At 41.4% G+C, this 19258-nt stretch overlaps 1 protein-coding gene across 3 annotated transcripts in view; it reads right to left on the bottom strand.

Moving 5' to 3' along the window:
* pot1 (protection of telomeres 1 homolog) overlaps positions 1-19258 on the bottom strand; it is a 36626-nt gene that overhangs the window by 750 nt on the left and 16618 nt on the right. For 2 of the 3 annotated variants that reach the window (XM_061722185.1, XM_061722184.1), the window contains 11 exons: positions 17018-17148; positions 16580-16876; positions 7920-8075; positions 7408-7589; positions 7154-7245; positions 6857-7013; positions 5730-5929; positions 5463-5598; positions 3023-3105; positions 2284-2378; positions 1126-1231 (listed from right to left, as the gene is read on the bottom strand). In XM_061722185.1, coding sequence (XP_061578169.1) covers positions 1126-1231; positions 2284-2378; positions 3023-3105; positions 5463-5598; positions 5730-5929; positions 6857-7013; positions 7154-7245; positions 7408-7589; positions 7920-8075; positions 16580-16876; positions 17018-17148 — 1635 coding nt within the window. Of the gene's footprint in view, positions 1-1125; positions 1232-2283; positions 2379-3022; positions 3106-5431; positions 5599-5729; positions 5930-6856; positions 7014-7153; positions 7246-7407; positions 7590-7919; positions 8076-16579; positions 16877-17017; positions 17149-19258 lie in introns of those variants that run through there. The other variant, XR_009782718.1, reaches the window with a different exon arrangement.

The following is a 19258-nucleotide window of genomic DNA, read 5'->3' as shown; positions in this document are numbered from 1 at the left end:
TTAGGCAGCATTTGCCAACATATCACAATATCTCAAACACTGATATAAGCTGAACTATTTGTTTTTTTTTTTTTTCCAATTTTGGGATTATACATAGCGATGCGGGTTCCAACGCACCGACATTGACATCAGTAGCTTGTCTGTGGGCTACCATAAGTTCCACCATAAGCTGGTCATACATGCCAAACTGCTGTCGCCTCCTGATCCATAGTCTTACCCAGTTCCCGCTCCTCTGTTCACCTCATCTTCGTCTAGCTCTTTTGGGACACAACTGGTATTACATCAAATTGATAAGGTCATGCTGATCTTGGAGGACAGGGAGTACCGTGTTCTTTTCTCAGCCTTGACAGATCCTGCATCTCTCAGATGGACATATGCTCACCATAGTGTCTTGAGGGGAGTACCGAGTACTTTATACTTTAATTCCCCTCAACGTTTCAATACGCTATTATACAGTAGCTGTATGTTGGAAATATGTTCAGTAAGTTCTGTTGTAACTGGAAAATGTGAAATACATCTACATATGTCAGTATACATTAAGTTCACCTTCAAAATTCTCCTTCATACCTTATAACTAAAGTGTATACATATTATTAATATTATTATTATTATTATTATTATTATACGTATATAGATTGTGTGTGCAGAAAATGTTTCAACAACCTCGTCGTACCACAACTTGTACCAGCGTGCTTCATGATGCACTTAACCTATGCAAAACCTAGGGTTCTACCCACATCATTTTTTTAACTCAGTGTATTCAGCAAATCTTTCGTATGTTCCCATACGTTGTCTAAATTGTCAAGGTGTGACAGAGCCTTAAGTTGGTTTGGATAAAGGCATCTGCTAGATACAATGTAATGGAATTAAAAAACGAAGTAACAAGCATTTTATGGTGAAAAAAGACACGACTTATGTTTAATTCTGTATATTCTCAAAGTAGCCTAGGACCTCTGATAACTGCTTCGTGTAAGTGTTCAGAAGTTAACTGATAACAATTACCCTTTTTAAACTAAACTTATTTTACATGAAGTGACTGTCCACATATACTTGAAAAGATAATTATATTGAGTTACAAAAACGTGAAGTATTCAGTAAATGTGTTGGTGGGTTTGGTGGACATACCTGTCCTGCTCTCTGGTGGACAGAGAGAGTCCATGGTTTGACACATGTGGTTCTGAGCCTCCTGATTTACTGCTATGTCCTCTGCTGACACACCCAAGAACAACTCCTGAACAACAAGACAAACCATGTCATTTACATGCATTTATTTCACCAGCACAGCAAACAATCACCCACATCTGAACCCAGGTAAGGAGCTTATCAGAAACAAGTTTATTGCCAAGTAGGTTTGCATTTACAAGTCATTGGACTTGGTGTAGTTGGTGCAGACAATGTAGAGATACACTGACCGGCCACTTTATTAGGTACACCTGTCCAACTGCTCATTAACGCATATTTCTAATCAGCCAATCATTTGGCAACAACTCAATGCATTTAGGCACGTAGATATGGTTAAAACCAGGGGTCTGCAACCCAAAATGTTGAAAGAGCATTGTATAAGCCTTAGAATAAAAGGCACACATGCTGCATGTATCTATATTAGTTATAACTGGGGGAAGAGTTTTTTTTTTCATTACGCACTTCGAGAAAAAAGTCGAAATAAGTCGAAATGTCGAGAAAAAAGTCAAAATGTCGAGAAAAAAGTTGAAATTTCGAGAAAAAAGTTGAAATGTCAAGATTAATGTTGAAGTACAATCTCGAGAAAAAAGTCGAAATGTTGAGAAAAAAGTCGAAATGTCGAGAAAAAAGTCGAAATGTCGAGATTAAAAAGGAAAGGAAAAAAGAAAAAAAAAAGAAAAATCGATCTGCCGCAGTTAAAACCAGCATCAGAATGGGGAAGAAAGGTGATTTCAGTGATTTTGAACGTGGCATGGTTGTTGGTACCAGGCAGGCTGATCTGAGTATTTCAGAAACTGCTGATCTACTGGGATTTTCACACACAACCCTCTCTAGGGTTTACAGAGAATGGTCAGAAAAAGAGAAAATATCCAGTGAGCGGCAGTTCTTAGGCTCAAAGCCTTGTTGATGCCAGAGGTCAGAGGAGAATGGCCAGACTGGTTGGAGCTGATAGAAAGGCAACAGTAACTCAAATAACCACCCCTTACAACTGAGGTTTGCAGACGAACATCTCTGAACCCACAACACGTCCAACCTTGAGGCGAATGGGCTACAGCAGCAGAAGACCAGGACAAGATCAGGACATTTAAATCTTAAACTCACAGCATCTTTCCATATCAAGACTTCCAGTGTGTCAGTGGCATCCTGTACCTCCAGTTTCATCAGCAGAACAAACTCCAACAGTTGAACACTAAAAGCTGTGGATCAGAGAAGCAGAGGCTTTAACAAGAGATTATTTATAATCAGAGGAAACCTGTACCACAAACAAACATCGGCCACACGCTGTTCAGAAAGTTTTACAACCTATCGAATGACTTAGAAGGAAAAGAAATCAAAAAATAAATTACTAAAAAAAAAAACACACAACAGCTCAAAATATGAGTGAAAGTAACAATTCATTTTGGTACTACTTGTTTTTAAATTTCTTCGTCTCCCCTTTTTTTACTTTACCGTATGCATTTCTGCCGCAAATGAGGCAGGCTGCCCTTCTTGGTATATATATTTTTTTAATTATGTCAGTTTTGGTCCTCCATACTAGGTACGTGAAAGGGTATGATGACAAAACTTTTTTTTTTTACGAAAAAAAAGTTTAGAGTTCATCACAAATGATTTAAGAAGGCCCCCAAACATAAAAGAATGTTCGTCTACATTGTTTGTTTGACAATAGAATATTTATTTTTTGCCTTTAAAATGGTGTTTATGCCATGATGATTAAGGGTTTTGGCTTTCGTGAACTTTAGCAAGTGAATGTGTTAAATTATGCATTTCTTCTGCCTACTTTCACACAGTTTGGGGTGAGCTATTTTACATCTATTATCCATGTCTCTGATAATACTCTCACCTTCTGCAAGAGTCTTGGCGTTGAACACGCCAAGTCCATCAGGGCTTGGATTTCTTATTGCAGCCTCAGAGCATCGCTTACACCTGCAACACACACATTTAGTTTGTGAAGAAGATGGCAGAACTGTCCATATATACAAGTGGATGGATGGATGGATGGATGGATGGATGGATGGATGGATGGATGGATGGATGGATGGATGGATGGATGGATGGATGGATGGATGGATGGATGGATGGATGGATGGATGGATGGAGTCTACCTTGCATACTGTAACTATAATGGAGTGGCAGTCCTCCCTCTTTTTATGCCCTGGGCGAACCGCTCCCCTTTTAACCTAATTTAGCAAGGAATGTTTTATGTGTTTTTAATTAAGTTTTTAATCAGCATTCTCATAAAAGCCTAGCATCTTTTTCCTTTCTACCATTTTTCCATGTATTTTTGAATTAACTTAAAGGGGACCTTATATTAAAAAACAGTTTTTTTCTTGCTTTATCATATATAAAGTGGTCTCCCCTCAGCCTGCCAACTCAGAGAAGGAGGAAAGCAACCAGATTCTGCAGTGTCTGTACAGCCGCCCGGATGAGCCATCCAGTGTCATGTGGCTTCTACGAGCCAATAAGATTCTGCTTTTGGAGTGATTTACATCGGTTGGCCTCCGATGCGTGAAACCACGCCCACAACTAACTCCTGCTGGCCGGAGCTTCCTCTATTTTTTCGTAGCGGTGTATCGCGTCATTCAGGCAACCAATCAGCACAGAGCCTCATTATCATAGCCCCGCCCACTCAGAATCCTGCATAGATAATGAGGTTAGAAACTGGGAAGATAAAGACATGGCTCAGAGGCTGAATTTCTAATTTATTTAGCAAAAACAATCAAAAGCTTGTTTTTAAGACATTCAAGGCCTGTTTATATAGGTATTAGATGCCATAATAAGTCCCCTTTAACTGAGTTTGTTGTTGACCATATTCTGCGGGATATTTGCATTTCACACTCAATTTTCCAGTCTACAATAATATTGAAATGTAGCCAGGTGCTGCTTTTTTTTTCAGTTTTTGCCCATTTCTTCCCATGACATACTTACATTTAAATCCTGCTCCCCTGTCCCCCTGGTCTTTACTGTATATATATATATATATATATATATATATATATATATATATTATATATATATATATTATACTCCACTCGCTGTCTGCAGAGCATCTGGCCCCCTTTCTTCTTTTACGTAACAAAGTCTGTTCTCGAATGCATATGCTGCATAATGTGCCCATCAAAATAAAATACCCACACCTGCGCGCCCTAATTCTCAGCAGAGGTGCTGGAAATCCAGCCTCTCGTTCAAAGAACTGGCTCTTAGACACACGTTCATGAACGAGCAACACAAAGCTTTCTAAGCAGTAATTTGATGCGAGGTCTATAAAGAGTACACTGGGCACTTGCCCACTGTGCACATATCAAAAACCGCCCATGCATAGTTTGCCTCTCCAGCAGAAGCCAGTCAGAGCTCTCCTATGACTGACCTCTGGTTGTAATCATAGAGTCTATATAACAATGGACCAAGCATTTGATGACTCCTTGGTTTCTGTAGACTGGTTTTGAAGCCTGTTTTCCCGACAGGAACATGCTCATCGTGTGTCAATCTAAGTTAGTTTTGCTCGCAGCTCCTTTTACCGAACCCCACCAATATATCTGCAGAGAGTTACAGCAGTATATAAAGTTTTACATGTCGACCCAATGGTGAAATCAAAAATGGCCGTCATGTTTAGCCATAGCCCGGTTTGTACAATGGGAGCTTTCTTCGCGAAGCATTACAATTATGGATTTTTTTTTTTTACACTACTTTTATTTTCATTCCACTGTATATACCGTTTATATTTTGTAATTATATATTTTTTACTTTTTATCCCTCTTTTGCTGCATGTGTGTGTTGTGTGTAATGCTGCTGCGCAAAGCAAATTTCCCCACTGAGGGATAAATAAAGGACAATCTAATCTTAATCTAATGGATGAAGACATGATAAAGGCTAGTGATCGGCTGAGCTGATAAAACAATTTCATTGTTTGATATAAACCCAGTGGTGTTGCACAAAAAAATTCCCTCCCGTCAGGGTCATGGGTGCAAAATCAAAGGATTGAGACCTAAAGGGTTATTTTAACCAGGCTATAAATGTGTTGATTTCTGCTCTAAAGTTGGACATTTTAACATGGGAGTCAATGGAGATCGACTCTCTCTTGCAGCCAACCTTTATCCGTCAGTCGAGGAACTGCAACAACACTTAGTTAGCGCTTGGTTGTACCACACCCTAATTGCATTGCAATACATACTTCCTACTGAGTTGTATGTGCTCTATCCAGTTTTGAAATGGCCATAGTCTCCTTCAGAATACACATTCCTTCAAACTGTACTTTTTCAGAGTGTGTGAGGCCCATCGCTGACCCGTAGTATCTCTTCCTGCCCGTGAACAGGAAAGGTGCAGACGAGTCGAGCGGGGCCAGGTGACCTCCTGACGATGTGACAGGAACTACGTTCTGGTAGCTTGCTGCTAGTCGACATGTTTCCTCCAGAGTAGAACCTGAAGTGGAAGAACCTAAATATTACCACATAGACTCTGTAGACGTCATAAAAAAAGGTTGTTATTTAACATATTTGACAATTTCCCTTCAAATGTGAAGAGCAATATTAAATTTGAGTTGTGACGGTTACCCATGAGGAAAAGAAGTTCCTTGGTTTTTCCTTCAGTCACCAGGTGGGTGGGCAGGTAAATACTCAGTGTGCGGTCAGGGGAGTCTCCGGGAAGGTTGACGTTTCCACGGAGCGCCCACCAGGGAGGAGTGCAGGATTCAGAACGCTTGGATGCTTCAGAGAAGACATCTGCCACTAGCTCATCATCTGGGATTTCCTGACTGAGATGAGTGTAGTGAGAAATCAGATATTTACCCCATTACCATTGAAAAATATCTCCAAATAAATGCATTAAATACATGTTTTCATAGTTTTGAAGCAAAATATGTAATTTAACTGCCATCTTTTCATTTGTCTAGATAAATTAAATACTCAATAGACGCATTTCCATTAGCGGGGGCTCCAGGTAGTTTTTTTTAGGGGCTGGATTATTGACATGTGTCTCCAATACCAGGAACTGCACAGCAAAAGTGGCCTTCAGGAACTTTTACTGGGTGAAAAACATATCTGCCTTGGTTACTGAAACGCTCTTCTAATGCCTGTTTGTAAGATGATGTGTAAATATTACGGATCAAGCTGATCCTCGATCATTTTACACGGTGTCAGAAGTAGTTCAACAAATGGCAGAGAGATAAAGTAAGAAGACAGACGGCAGGAAGAAAAAGTTTAACCCGATGGAGTGGCCCAAATGGACACAACGGTTCGAGCGATAACGAGTCGCAACTAAACTTCACAAGGACGAGGGGACAAGTATAAGTGAGCTGCCTAATTTATGCCACGAGCAACAAGGCAGAGAACATTTTTAAGTCATTCACCTTTGCTCAAAAGGAACTAAGATTTACACAAAAGACAAGAAGACTTATTCATCTCTACCCTCTGCCTGACCGTCCATGGAAAAGAATAGCTCTTGACCTCTGAACACAACAAGAACAGCACACTGTGATACAAGTACTTCCTTCTGTGTTTACTTGTTTCTTCTACTTCTTTGAATGTATCCTTCTATTTTGTCTCCTTTTATGTTGTTGCACTTCAGTGTAATGGAGACACGCCGGCTGAAGGGGCTGAGGTGGCGGTCGCTGTCTGGCGCGTTTGCCCGGAACCCCCCACAAATGGAAATGCCCTTTGTTTGAGTTAAAACATGTGCCTACATTGATGTACACTTCCTGCAGAAGAGTTTCAGTGCCTGGTAGAGTCTGCGCGGCTGGTAGGATCTCAGCTGGACTCTGACATTGTGCATTTGGTCTGGATTGCTCTGCTTCAGCTCAGACAGTGGGACCAGCTTTATGTGGTGGCTGCAGTCGCTTTCTGGGAAGAAAGAGGAAGAATATGTTAACATAAACAACATTTCTCATACCTGTACTGTGCTCCACTGCCTTACTGTCTGAACAACATTAAAACCATTCAAGAGGGAAACAGATACAAAACAAGAGTACATTCTCTCATACCCAGTGACTCTGGTGGAGTTCCCCAGACCTCCAGCAGGTCTGAGTCGTTCAGTTCTTCAACCCCAACATCCACAGGAAAGGAGTCAAGGACTCTGCAGAAATACAAAAGAGGATAAGCACTTATGCTTATGTGACCTATGATCACAGACATGCGTATTAGTACTGCATAAATCATCATTAATTTCAGACAAATAGATGAAATACTGCAGAAAGATTCCTGAAAATGTTAACTTCTCATTTGCCTGCTCCTGTACCTCTTCAGCTCTTGTATAGGTGCGCTGTTTTCTGGAAGAACTCCAATCCCTCTGCCATATGACGTGCCACCGTGTAGGTAAAAAGCCAGGTGATCCCCCTCTGATTGGCTGCTGGCGAGGCCTAGCACCTTACTAGAGCCTGATGTTGCTTGCAGGTTGTTGATCCTCAGGAAAGCACCAGGCTGACAGCACAAAAAATAAGTAGTTTATCACACACACAAAAAATAGGGATAAAAACAAAAAAAGGGTTCACTGAAAACGAACCATATCAAGCCCAAATTATGATACACGAGCCAGACATTTAACACCATAATCAATCAATACAATACAGTACAGTACAGGCAAAGACACCATTTCCCATGTCTAATTCATACACTGTTGACATACTTTCAATGTCTATGTCAAACAGCAGCACTTTACTTGTGCTGTGGTAAAATACATGTTTTTATGAAAGAATGCACCAACAATAACCTGAAGAAACAACAGGCAACTGATTTTTGTTGAATTCTGACCTTAAGCTGTCGGGCCATCTCAGTATGGTTGTCGAAAACCAGAACATTTGCGATGAAGTTCTCTTTGTTCTTTGAGAAAGAGGTTGGTCCCTCTGTGACAGCTGGCTCAACAACTGCATTAAGCAGAGTGTGAGGGCACCTGGTCCCATCCCAGACCTGTTCATTAAAAAACAAAAAATCACATACTGCAGCAAGCAAGCATGGGGCACATGAGGTTGAGAGCCAGAGTATAAAAATGGGTTTTAAAACGACTTTTAAAAGTGGATAGTGAAGGGGACGGTTATTCCACAGGTGGGGACCAGGCCAGCAATAGAGAAGGTTCCTCCTAGACCTTAGTACCTGCAGGAACTTGATGCTATACCCTGATTAAAAAGTGTTTCTTTTTTTTTTTGAGCAATGCCCGTACTACAGCTTCACTAGTATGATTCCTGCTCAAACTTATTGGACAAAAATATGAGCTCTGGCCAAAACTTTGAGAGTAGAAACGGTTTTTTTGTTAATCTGGTAAGACAAAGTGTCAAACCAGCATAGACAAATGTACAGCTAGTGCTGACAAAGAGAAAATTAGTCTAGAACACCTAGGTCTGATATCAAGGATGTAGAATACCAATCCTTGGTATTCTACAAGGATTGGTACACTCTTTTAGAAAAAACACACACTATGCTAATATCCACCAAACACAGACAAATTCAATTCAATACTTTACATCAAATCTACTACACTCCCTATAGATTAAATACATTTTAGTAGTGCGGTCTCTGCCATGTGCCAAAGATGTAAAATAACACTGGAAATCTATTCTATATGCTCTGGAACTGTCCAATTATAGATGCTTTCTGGAAATACATGGTCAAAACAGTCTGACATTTTAAAATCCTATATTCTTGATCCTAAAGTCTGGATACTGGGAGATAACAGTTTGCTAAATATGACTTATCATAAAAAGTACTTCATTCTGCTTACAGGCACCGCGGCAAAAAATTGTATTCTAAAAAACTGGAAATCAGAAAAAACCCCAGCACCCAAACAGTGGATCAATGAACTTGCATCATATAGTACTCCAGAAAACATACTGTATTCCGTTAGAAAAAAACCTTATGGCCTTATTTGGGGACCCTTTTTGGATTTTTTGCCTTTATTGGACTAATGATCTGAATCATCTACTATATTAATGAATGTTTTTATTTAGTTTAGTTTATTTCGTTTATTTCGGCATGTTTATATAGACACATTTCATCTCCAGAACATTATACATTGCATACTCAGCACATGACGAAAAGGGTACGGGAGAAGCTGACGCTTATCAAAGTCCCGCCCCGTTCTATGTAAGATTCATGATCACATCAACAACAGAATTCAGTAAGATACATAGTTTACCACATAGCAATTTGTCTAATTTCATCCTTCACAGTCCAGATAGCATGTATGTTTGTACACGTGTCCAGTCCACTCATCCTGATCACCGTTCCTGTGCACTTGTGTTTACACAGGACTTGATTATTTACTTTATTATTCATTTGTTCCAGTATTGATAGGCATATGTGAAAAGAAGCTAAATGATTTTGAATGATGTAATCTATTGACCATATGAGGGAAGGAAGGGGAGAGGGGTGTGTTGTTGTATTTATTTATATTTACTTATTTATTTTTATTTTATTTTTTTCCTCTCTTATTATTATTATTATTATTAGGGCCCGAGCACTTGCAGTGCGAAGGCCCTATTGTATTTGCAGGAATTTTTATTATTATTAATATTATTATTATTTTTCTTCTGACAAAGTGATGGCCTTTTTGCCCCCCTTAACATGCCCAAAAAGTCACCAAATTTTGCACCCAAGTCAGGCCTGGCGAAAAATTTGATATTTAATGGTTTGCATTAATGGGCGTGGCAAAATGGCTCAACAGCGCCCCCTTGAAAACTTTGTGCCTCAAGCCCCACGATACGGTTTGACGTACATGCACGAAAATCGGTACACACCTGTATCATGGGACAACTTAAAGAAAAGTCTCTTGCCGTCATGCCCGAAACCGAACAGGAAGTCGGCCATTTTGAATTAATCGTGTCACTTTGGCGCAATTTATGCCATTCCTTCGGCAGTTAATTCAGCCCGAACCGTAACGTGCACCCAGGTGTATTATACATCAAAATGTGCGTCTCCCTCCTGCGACCACACGCATTACTTTTCTCTTTCAAAAGCGTTACCGTGGCGACGCTAGACGCCAAAAAGCGCGCCCACCCTTCATCTGGTTGGTTCAGACAGAAAAAACTTTGCGCCTCAAGCCCCATAATACGGTTTGACGTACATGAACGAAAATTGGTACACTCCTGTATCATGTCGCAACTAAAAGAAAAGTCTCTTGGCGCCATGGCCGAAACCGAACAGGAAGTCGGCCATTTTGAACATTCTGAATTAATTGCGTAATTTTGGAGCAATATATGCCATTCTTCGAGAGTTAATTCAGCCCGAACCGTATCGTGAACCCAGATGTGTTATACATCAAAATGTGCGTCTCCATCCTGCGACTACACGCATTACTTTTCTCTTTCGAAAGTGTTACCGTGGCGACGCTAGACGCCAACAAGCGCACCCCCCCTTCATCTGATTGGTCCATATTTGATAGTTCCCCAAAACGCACCAAATTTGGCATGCAAGCCAGGCCTGGTGATAAATTTGATATTTCATGGTTTGCATTAATGGGCGTGGCAAAATGGCTCAACAGCGCCCCCCGGAAAACTTTGTGCCTCAAGCCCCACAATACGGTTTGACGTACATGCACGAAAATCGCTACACACCTGTATCATGGCACAACTTAAAGAAAAGTCTCTTGGAGCCATGGCCAAAACCGAACAGGATGTCGGCCATTTTGAATAAATTGTGTCATTTTGGCGAAATTTATGCCATTCCTTCGAGAGTTAATTCAGCCCGAACCGTATCGTGCACCCAGGTGTGTTATACATCAAAATGTGCGTCTACATCCTGCGACACCACGCATTACTTTTCTCTTTCAAAAGTGTTACCGTGGCGACGCTAGACGCCAAAAGGCGCGCCCCCCCTTCATGTGATTGGTCCATATTTGATAGTTCTCCAAAAGTCACCAAATTTTGCATGCAAGCCAGGCCTGGTGATAAATTTTATATTTCATGGTTTGCATTAATGGGCGTGGCCTAACGGCTCAACAGCGCCACCTTGAATACTTTTCTCTGCCATAACTTTTGAATGGTTTGACATAGAGAGTCGTGGGTGGTGTCATCAGATGCTGTATGGAGTCCTTGACCTTCATTGGCCTGAATTAGCCCCACCCCTTCTTCTAATTGGTTGTCCCTTTTTTCTGCTATAAACTTTGAATGGTTTGACATAGGAAGTCGTAGGTGGTGTCAAGGGACTCTGCAATGAGTCCTTGAGCTTCTTTGGCCTGAATTAGCCCCGCCCCTTCTTCTGATTGGTTGTCCCTTTTTTATAATAAAATCGCCACGAGCCGCCAGTCGCTCTCGCGCTGACTCCCGCTTCCTGATTCAAACGTCTGCCGGCCCCGCCCCCCGACCAATCGGTGGCGAGTAGGGTGATGACGGCCCCGCCTCCCGACCAATCAGTGGCGCGGAGGGTGATGACGGCCCCGCCCCCCGACCAATCGGTGGCGAGTAGGGTGATGACGGCCCCGCCCCCCCGACCAATCAGTGGCGAGTAGGGTGATGACGGCCCCACCCCCCGACCAATCAGCTCCCTGTAATGTGGTGACGTCAGAAATATTCCCAGCTCAGCCCGGTTACAACCTTGGCAGAATGGTTACAGAAAAAGTAATAATTAAAATAGTAGGGTTTTACTAATATTTATAACTTACAAATATTTAAAAAAAATTAGAAAAAACAGCTCCAGACTTATATATTTAAATATCGATATGTTGGTCTCTCCTAAGTCAGTAGGTCAAATAGAAATGAGAAGCTGAGTCTTAGCTCAGCCAGAGCGTTCCCGTCTTTGGAGTCAGAGATCAGAGTTCGATTCCCGCAGTATCCAGACTTTTTTGTCAGCAATTTTTTTTTTTCTACATCAATATGTGCGTCCCTGTCCTGCAACGACGCACATTACTTTTCTCATTTAAAAGCGTTACCGCGGCAACGCTAGACACCAAAAAGTGCGCCCACCCTTCATCTGATTGGTTCAGAGGGAAAAAACTTTGAGCCTCAAGCCCCATAATACGGTTTGACGTACATGAACGAAAATCGGTACACACCTGTATCATGTCGCAACTTAAAGAAAAGTCTCTTGGCGCCATGGCCGAAATTGAACAGGAAGTCGGCCATTTTGAATTAATTGTCTAATTTTGGCGCAATTAATGCCATTCCTTCGGCAATTAATACGGCCCGAACCGTAACGTGCATCCAGGTGACTTATACCTCAAAATGTGCGTCTCCATCTTGCGACTACGCGCATTACTTTTCTCTTTCAAAAGTGTTACCATGGCGATGCTAGACGCCAAAAAGCGTGCCCCCTTAATCTGATTGGTCCATATTTGATAGTTCTCCAAAAGTCACCAAATTTTGCATGCAAGCCAGGCCTGGTGATAAATTTGATATTTCATGGTTTGCATTAATGGGCGTGGCAAAATGGCTCAACAGAACCCCCCGGAAAACTTTTCTCTGCCATAACTTTTGAATGGTTTGACATAAAGAGTCATGGGTGGTGTCATGGGACTCGGTATTGAGTCCTTGACCATAATTGGTGAAAATTAGCCCCGCCCCTTCTTTTGATTGGTTGTCCCTATTTCCTGCTATAACTTTTGAATGGTTTGACATGGAGAGTCGTGGGTGGTGTCATCAGACTCTGTATGGAGTCCTTGACCTTCATTGGCCTGAATTAGCCCCGTCCCTTCTTGTGATTGGTTGTCCCTTTTTTCTGCTATAACTTTTGAATGGTTTGACATAGGTAGTCGTGGGTGGTGTCATTTCTGATATGCTTATGGGGGGCGGCGGCCGTGAGTGCGAGGGCCCGTTCATCGCTGCTTGCAGCTTTAATTATTATTATTATTTTTCTTCTGACAAAGTGATGGCCTTTTTGCCCCCCTTAACATGCCCAAAAAGTCACCAAATTTTGCACCCAAGTCAGGCCTGGCGAAAAATTTGATATTTAATGGTTTGCATTAATGGGCGTGGCAAAATGGCTCAACAGCGCCCCCTTGAAAACTTTGTGCCTCAAGCCCCACGATACGGTTTGACGTACATGCACGAAAATCGGTACACACCTGTATCATGGGACAACTTAAAGAAAAGTCTCTTGCCGTCATGCCCGAAACCGAACAGGAAGTCGGCCATTTTGAATTAATCGTGTCACTTTGGCGCAATTTATGCCATTCCTTCGGCAGTTAATTCAGCCCGAACCGTAACGTGCACCCAGGTGTATTATACATCAAAATGTGCGTCTCCCTCCTGCGACCACACGCATTACTTTTCTCTTTCAAAAGCGTTACCGTGGCGACGCTAGACGCCAAAAAGCGCGCCCACCCTTCATCTGGTTGGTTCAGACAGAAAAAACTTTGCGCCTCAAGCCCCATAATACGGTTTGACGTACATGAACGAAAATTGGTACACTCCTGTATCATGTCGCAACTAAAAGAAAAGTCTCCTGGCGCCATGGCCGAAACCGAACAGGAAGTCGGCCATTTTGAACATTCTGAATTAATTGCGTAATTTTGGAGCAATATATGCCATTCTTCGAGAGTTAATTCAGCCCGAACCGTATCGTGAACCCAGATGTGTTATACATCAAAATGTGCGTCTCCATCCTGCGACTACACGCATTACTTTTCTCTTTCGAAAGTGTTACCGTGGCGACGCTAGACGCCAACAAGCGCACCCCCCCTTCATCTGATTGGTCCATATTTGATAGTTCCCCAAAAGGCACCAAATTTGGCATGCAAGCCAGGCCTGGTGATAAATTTGATATTTCATGGTTTGCATTAATGGGCGTGACAAAATGGCTCAACAGCGCCCCCCGGAAAACTTTGTGCCTCAAGTCCCACAATACGGTTTGACGTACATGCACGAAAATCGCTACACACCTGTATCATGGCACAACTTAAAGAAAAGTCTCTTGGAGCCATGGCCAAAACCGAACAGGATGTCGGCCATTTTGAATAAATTGTGTAATTTTGGCGAAATTTATGCCATTCCTTCGAGAGTTAATTCAGCCCGAACCGTATCGTGCACCCAGGTGTGTTATACATCAAAATGTGCGTCTACATCCTGCGACACCACGCATTACTTTTCTCTTTCAAAAGTGTTACCGTGGCGACGCTAGACGCCAAAAGGCGCGCCCCCCCTTCATGTGATTGGTCCATATTTGATAGTTCTCCAAAAGTCACCAAATTTTGCATGCAAGCCAGGCCTGGTGATAAATTTTATATTTCATGGTTTGCATTAATGGGCGTGGCCTAACGGCTCAACAGCGCCACCTTGAATACTTTTCTCTGCCATAACTTTTGAATGGTTTGACATAGAGAGTCGTGGGTGGTGTCATCAGATTCTGTATGGAGTCCTTGACCTTCATTGGCCTGAATTAGCCCCGCCCCTTCTTCTGATTGGTTGTCCCTTTTTTCTGCTATAAACTTTGAATGGTTTGACATAGGAAGTCGTAGGTGGTGTCAAGGGACTCTGCAATGAGTCCTTGAGCTTCTTTGGCCTGAATTAGCCCCGCCCCTTCTTCTGATTGGTTGTCCCTTTTTTATAATAAAATCGCCACGAGCCGCCAGTCGCTCTCGCGCTGACTCCCGCTTCCTGATTCAAACGTCTGCCGGCCCCGCCCCCCGACCAATCGGTGGCGAGTAGGGTGATGACGGCCCCGCCTCCCGACCAATCAGTGGCGCGGAGGGTGATGACGGCCCCGCCCCCCGACCAATCGGTGGCGAGTAGGGTGATGACGGCCCCGCCCCCCGACCAATCAGTGGCGAGTAGGGTGATGACGGCCCCGCCCCCCGACCAATCAGCTCCCTGTAATGTGGTGACGTCAGAAATATTCCCAGCTCAGCCCGGTTACAACCTTGGCAGAATGGTTACAGAAAAAGTAATAATTAAAATAGTAGGGTTTTACTAATATTTATAACTTACAAATATTTAAAAAAATTTGAAAAAACAGCTCCAGACTTACATTACTAAATATCGATATGTTGGTCTCTCCTAAGTCAGTAGGTCAAATAGAAATGAGAAGCTGAGTCTTAGCTCAGCCAGAGCGTTCCCGTCTTTGGAGTCAGAGATCAGAGTTCGATTCCCGCAGTATCCAGACTTTTTTGTCAGCAATTTTTTTTTTCTACATCAATATGTGCGTCCCTGTCCTGCAACGACGCACATTACTTTTCTCATTTAAAAGCGTTATCGCGGCAACGCTAGACACCAAAAAGTGCGCCCACCCTTCATCTGATTGGTTCAGAGGGAAAAAACTTTGAGCCTCAAGCCCCATAATACGGTTTGACGTACATGAACGAAAATCGGTACACACCTGTATCATGTCGCAACTTAAAGAAAAGTCTCTTGGCGCCATGGCCGAAATTGAACAGGAAGTCGGCCATTTTGAATTAATTGTGTAATTTTGGCGCAATTAATGCCATTCCTTCGGCAATTAATACGGCCCGAACCGTAACGTGCATCCAGGTGACTTATACCTCAAAATGTGCGTCTCCATCTTGCGCCTACGCGCATTACTTTTCTCTTTCAAAAGTGTTACCGTGGCGATGCTAGACGCCAAAAAGCGTGCCCCCTTAATCTGATTGGTCCATATTTGATAGTTCTCCAAAAGTCACCAAATTTTGCATGCAAGCCAGGCCTGGTGATAAATTTGATATTTCATGGTTTGCATTAATGGGCGTGGCAAAATGGCTCAACAGCACCCCCCGGAAAACTTTTCTCTGCCATAACTTTTGAATGGTTTGACATAAAGAGTCATGGGTGGTGTCATGGGACTCGGTATTGAGTCCTTGACCATAATTGGTGAAAATTAGCCCCGCCCCTTCTTTTGATTGGTTGTCCCTATTTCCTGCTATAACTTTTGAATGGTTTGACATGGAGAGTCGTGGGTGGTGTCATCAGACTCTGTATGGAGTCCTTGACCTTCATTGGCCTGAATTAGCCCCGCCCCTTCTTGTGATTGGTTGTCCCTTTTTTCTGCTATAACTTTTGAATGGTTTGACATAGGAAGTCGTGGGTGGTGTCATTTCTGATATGCTTATGGGGGGCGGCGGCCGTGAGTGCGAGGGCCCGTTCATCGCTGCTTGCAGCTTTAATTATTATTATTATTATTATTATTATTATTAATTTTTGTTTAATTATTGTTATGCAAAGTAAAAGGGGGGAAATATTGATATTTATATTGTTATTGTAAATCTAGTTTTTTTATTGCCTTCAATAAATATATCTATACAAAAAAAGGATGTAGAATACATGTTCAAAGGACTTGCTGTCAACAATTATGAACTTGTAAGGTGGGCACAGGATCAATGGAATATTTAATTACTGCAGTTGATTAGTTAAAACCTTTAGAAAGTTCACAGACTGAAGTCCAGTCATGACTGAAATCTGCAGAGATCACTGAGAAGATTTTGAAATGTTGTTGCTGTAGCCAGGCAACAAATACTGCATATTATCCATGTGTCCATGTTCCTCCAGGTTTCTTACCTTCAACAGAGTGCAGGTACTGTCAACGGGGGCTTTGGCCAGCAGCTGGCAGGTCAGGTTGAAGTATGTTTTGGGCTGAACAGCAGACAAGGGGATTGAGGCTGAATTTTGAGGGAAAAGAACCTGGCCGGCGGCCCATGACCGCAGCTCTTCCACAGTCCGCTTATCTTCTTCATCGAAGTGGAAAGACTGGCTGGAGGTCCGAGGCTCTACGGCTCCACCCACTGCTCCATCAAACGTCAACGCAGAGAAACCAAATGTGTTCACTAGGTTAATAGAGCCATCGAATAACTGAGCCTGTGAACAAAAAAGAAAAGATTTGATGTAGCATTTCTGTATTGATTTCTTTGTTATAAATGTCATCAACCTGAATAAATTCATCTTTATTCTCAGTTTTGCATGTTACCTAATTTAAAAACATTTTTTCTAAGGAAGCACCTTGACTCTGTGCAGGCGGACGATGTCTCCAGCCTGATATATTTGGGGATGTTTCTCCCGATTATCACAGAAAATGGTGCAGATAGTCCTTTGCTTGGATTGATCAGTGATCTTCAGGCTGGAGCAGAAGTCTGTAACAAGATTAAAATCAAGATTATTTTTCGTCGCGCTGTGAAAAACAAATGTTAGAGAAATCCACGATGAAAGCCATGGGCTGATAATAGCCGCTGTCATCTGGCCTCTTTGTCTTACTTCATAATATTATAATTATGCTATCATCAATATTAACATGCAGGTGGGAACAAGATCTCCATATTGATTTACAGAAAGAGGATTGGTCTTACATTTGTAGGCAAGTTCATAAATGTTCTTACAATTTAAGGCATAAACTAGCTATTTTTAAGATGATACACAGGATTTATTATACCCCAGAGAGATTGCATAAAATGAACAGTGAGATGTCATTTCTATGCTGGCGTTGCAAGAAACAAAAAGGAACTTTTTTTCATATGTTTTGGTCATGTGATGCACTTTCCTTTTTTTGGAACTCTGTTACTAAGCTGATATCTCAATGTTTACGTGTAGCTGTCTCTTTGTCACCTCGTTTATGTCTTTTGGGAACTAGTATGTCAGACAAGTGGAACAAATATCAATGCAAATATATAGATCTTGCTATGTTGGCAACCAGGAAATGTATAACCTTAAATTGGAAACAATCTAAACCCCCAGTATTAGCCCATTGGTGGAACGAACTCTCAAGCTACCTTACACTTGACAATATTTACTACAAGAGTAAAGGCAAATCCTCAGACTTTTTAAAAATATGGCAATCTCATACAGAATTTGATTTTAAGAAATCCGTAGGTAATTGTAAGGCATAGTGACAATGATAAGACCTGAGTGTAATGGTTTGTATTGTTTTGTTGTCGTGTTTGTTTTAAGTGGGGTTTTCCCACCGTTTATGTCTGTTTTGTTAGGTTTTTTTTTTTTTTTTTTTTTTTTTTTTTTCGTTGTGTTTTGAGGGTATATATTTGGATATCATTTTTGTTCTTTAACGGACCAGCCCCAACTTAGGATAAGAAAGTAATGGCATTAAGTGTTTCCTACTTTTTTTTTTTTTTTTGATAAGTCCCCTTCATCAAGAAGTAGGTAGAATATTATTTAACTATTTAATTGTTATCTCAGAGTCATTGATAGAACAGATAGGGTAGTACTATCTGGTATTCTCAATTAGTGCATTGAGTAGAATTTTTGGTTGGTATATTTGGCATGATTATAGCACTATGAAATATGTTTGGTATGTATGGACTTTGACTTTTTTATTTTATTTTTTTATTTTTATTTTTTTATTTTTGGAAATTGAGTTGTAGGGGTTTGTGTTCTATGTATCTAAGGTATACCCCTCTTTTTGTGGCTGAAAATATAAAAATACAAAAAAAAATTATAACATGCAAAGCACTGTCAATGAGACCGAAGAGAACATATATACATATATATATATATATATATATATACACACACACACACACACACACACACACACACACAGTGCCCTCCATAATTATTGGCACCCCTAGTAAAATGTGTTAAAAGCCTTAAAATTCAATTAAATTCAATTTTTATTGCAGAAGCATACTATCACACTGAAAATTGTAGAAAAATGTAACCTTCAACTCAAGTGAATTATAAAGGGGGGAAAAAAAGAAATATATATTCTTCATAAAATCACCTGTTCTACAATTATTGACACCCTTAACAATTCCTAAGAAATACATACATTAAAGTATTCCTGTAACTTCCATGGTAGTTTACAAAGTTGGCCAGTTTATGTAGGAACATGTAATTAGTAATTCACAACTTCCTGTTTCCCTGGGGTATAAATATGACGTGACACAGAGGCCATTTCTCTTCAACATGGGAAAGACAAAGGAACACACCATTCAAGTAAGGCCGATGTGTGTTGACCTTCACAAGTCAGGCAATGGCTACAAGAGAATAGCCACTCGCCTACACCTGCCTATATCTACAGTCAGAGGAATTATTAAGAAGTTTAAAACAACTGGAACAGTGGTAAACCAGCCTGGACGAGGACCAAAGTCTATTTTTCCACCACGCACAGTGAGGAGGATGGTAAGAGAAATAAAAAGTTCTCCAAAGCTCACTGTTAAAGAATTGCAACAAATGGTAGCATCTTGGGGTCACAAAGTCTCCGAAACAACCATCAGGCGCTATCTACATGCC

Source organism: Cololabis saira, chromosome 5 (assembly GCF_033807715.1).
Source record: "Cololabis saira isolate AMF1-May2022 chromosome 5, fColSai1.1, whole genome shotgun sequence".
In the NCBI taxonomy this organism is placed as follows: Eukaryota; Metazoa; Chordata; class Actinopteri; order Beloniformes; family Belonidae; genus Cololabis; species Cololabis saira.
Note: the sequence above shows the minus strand (reverse complement) of the source record. Positions and strands in the feature narration are given on the sequence as shown.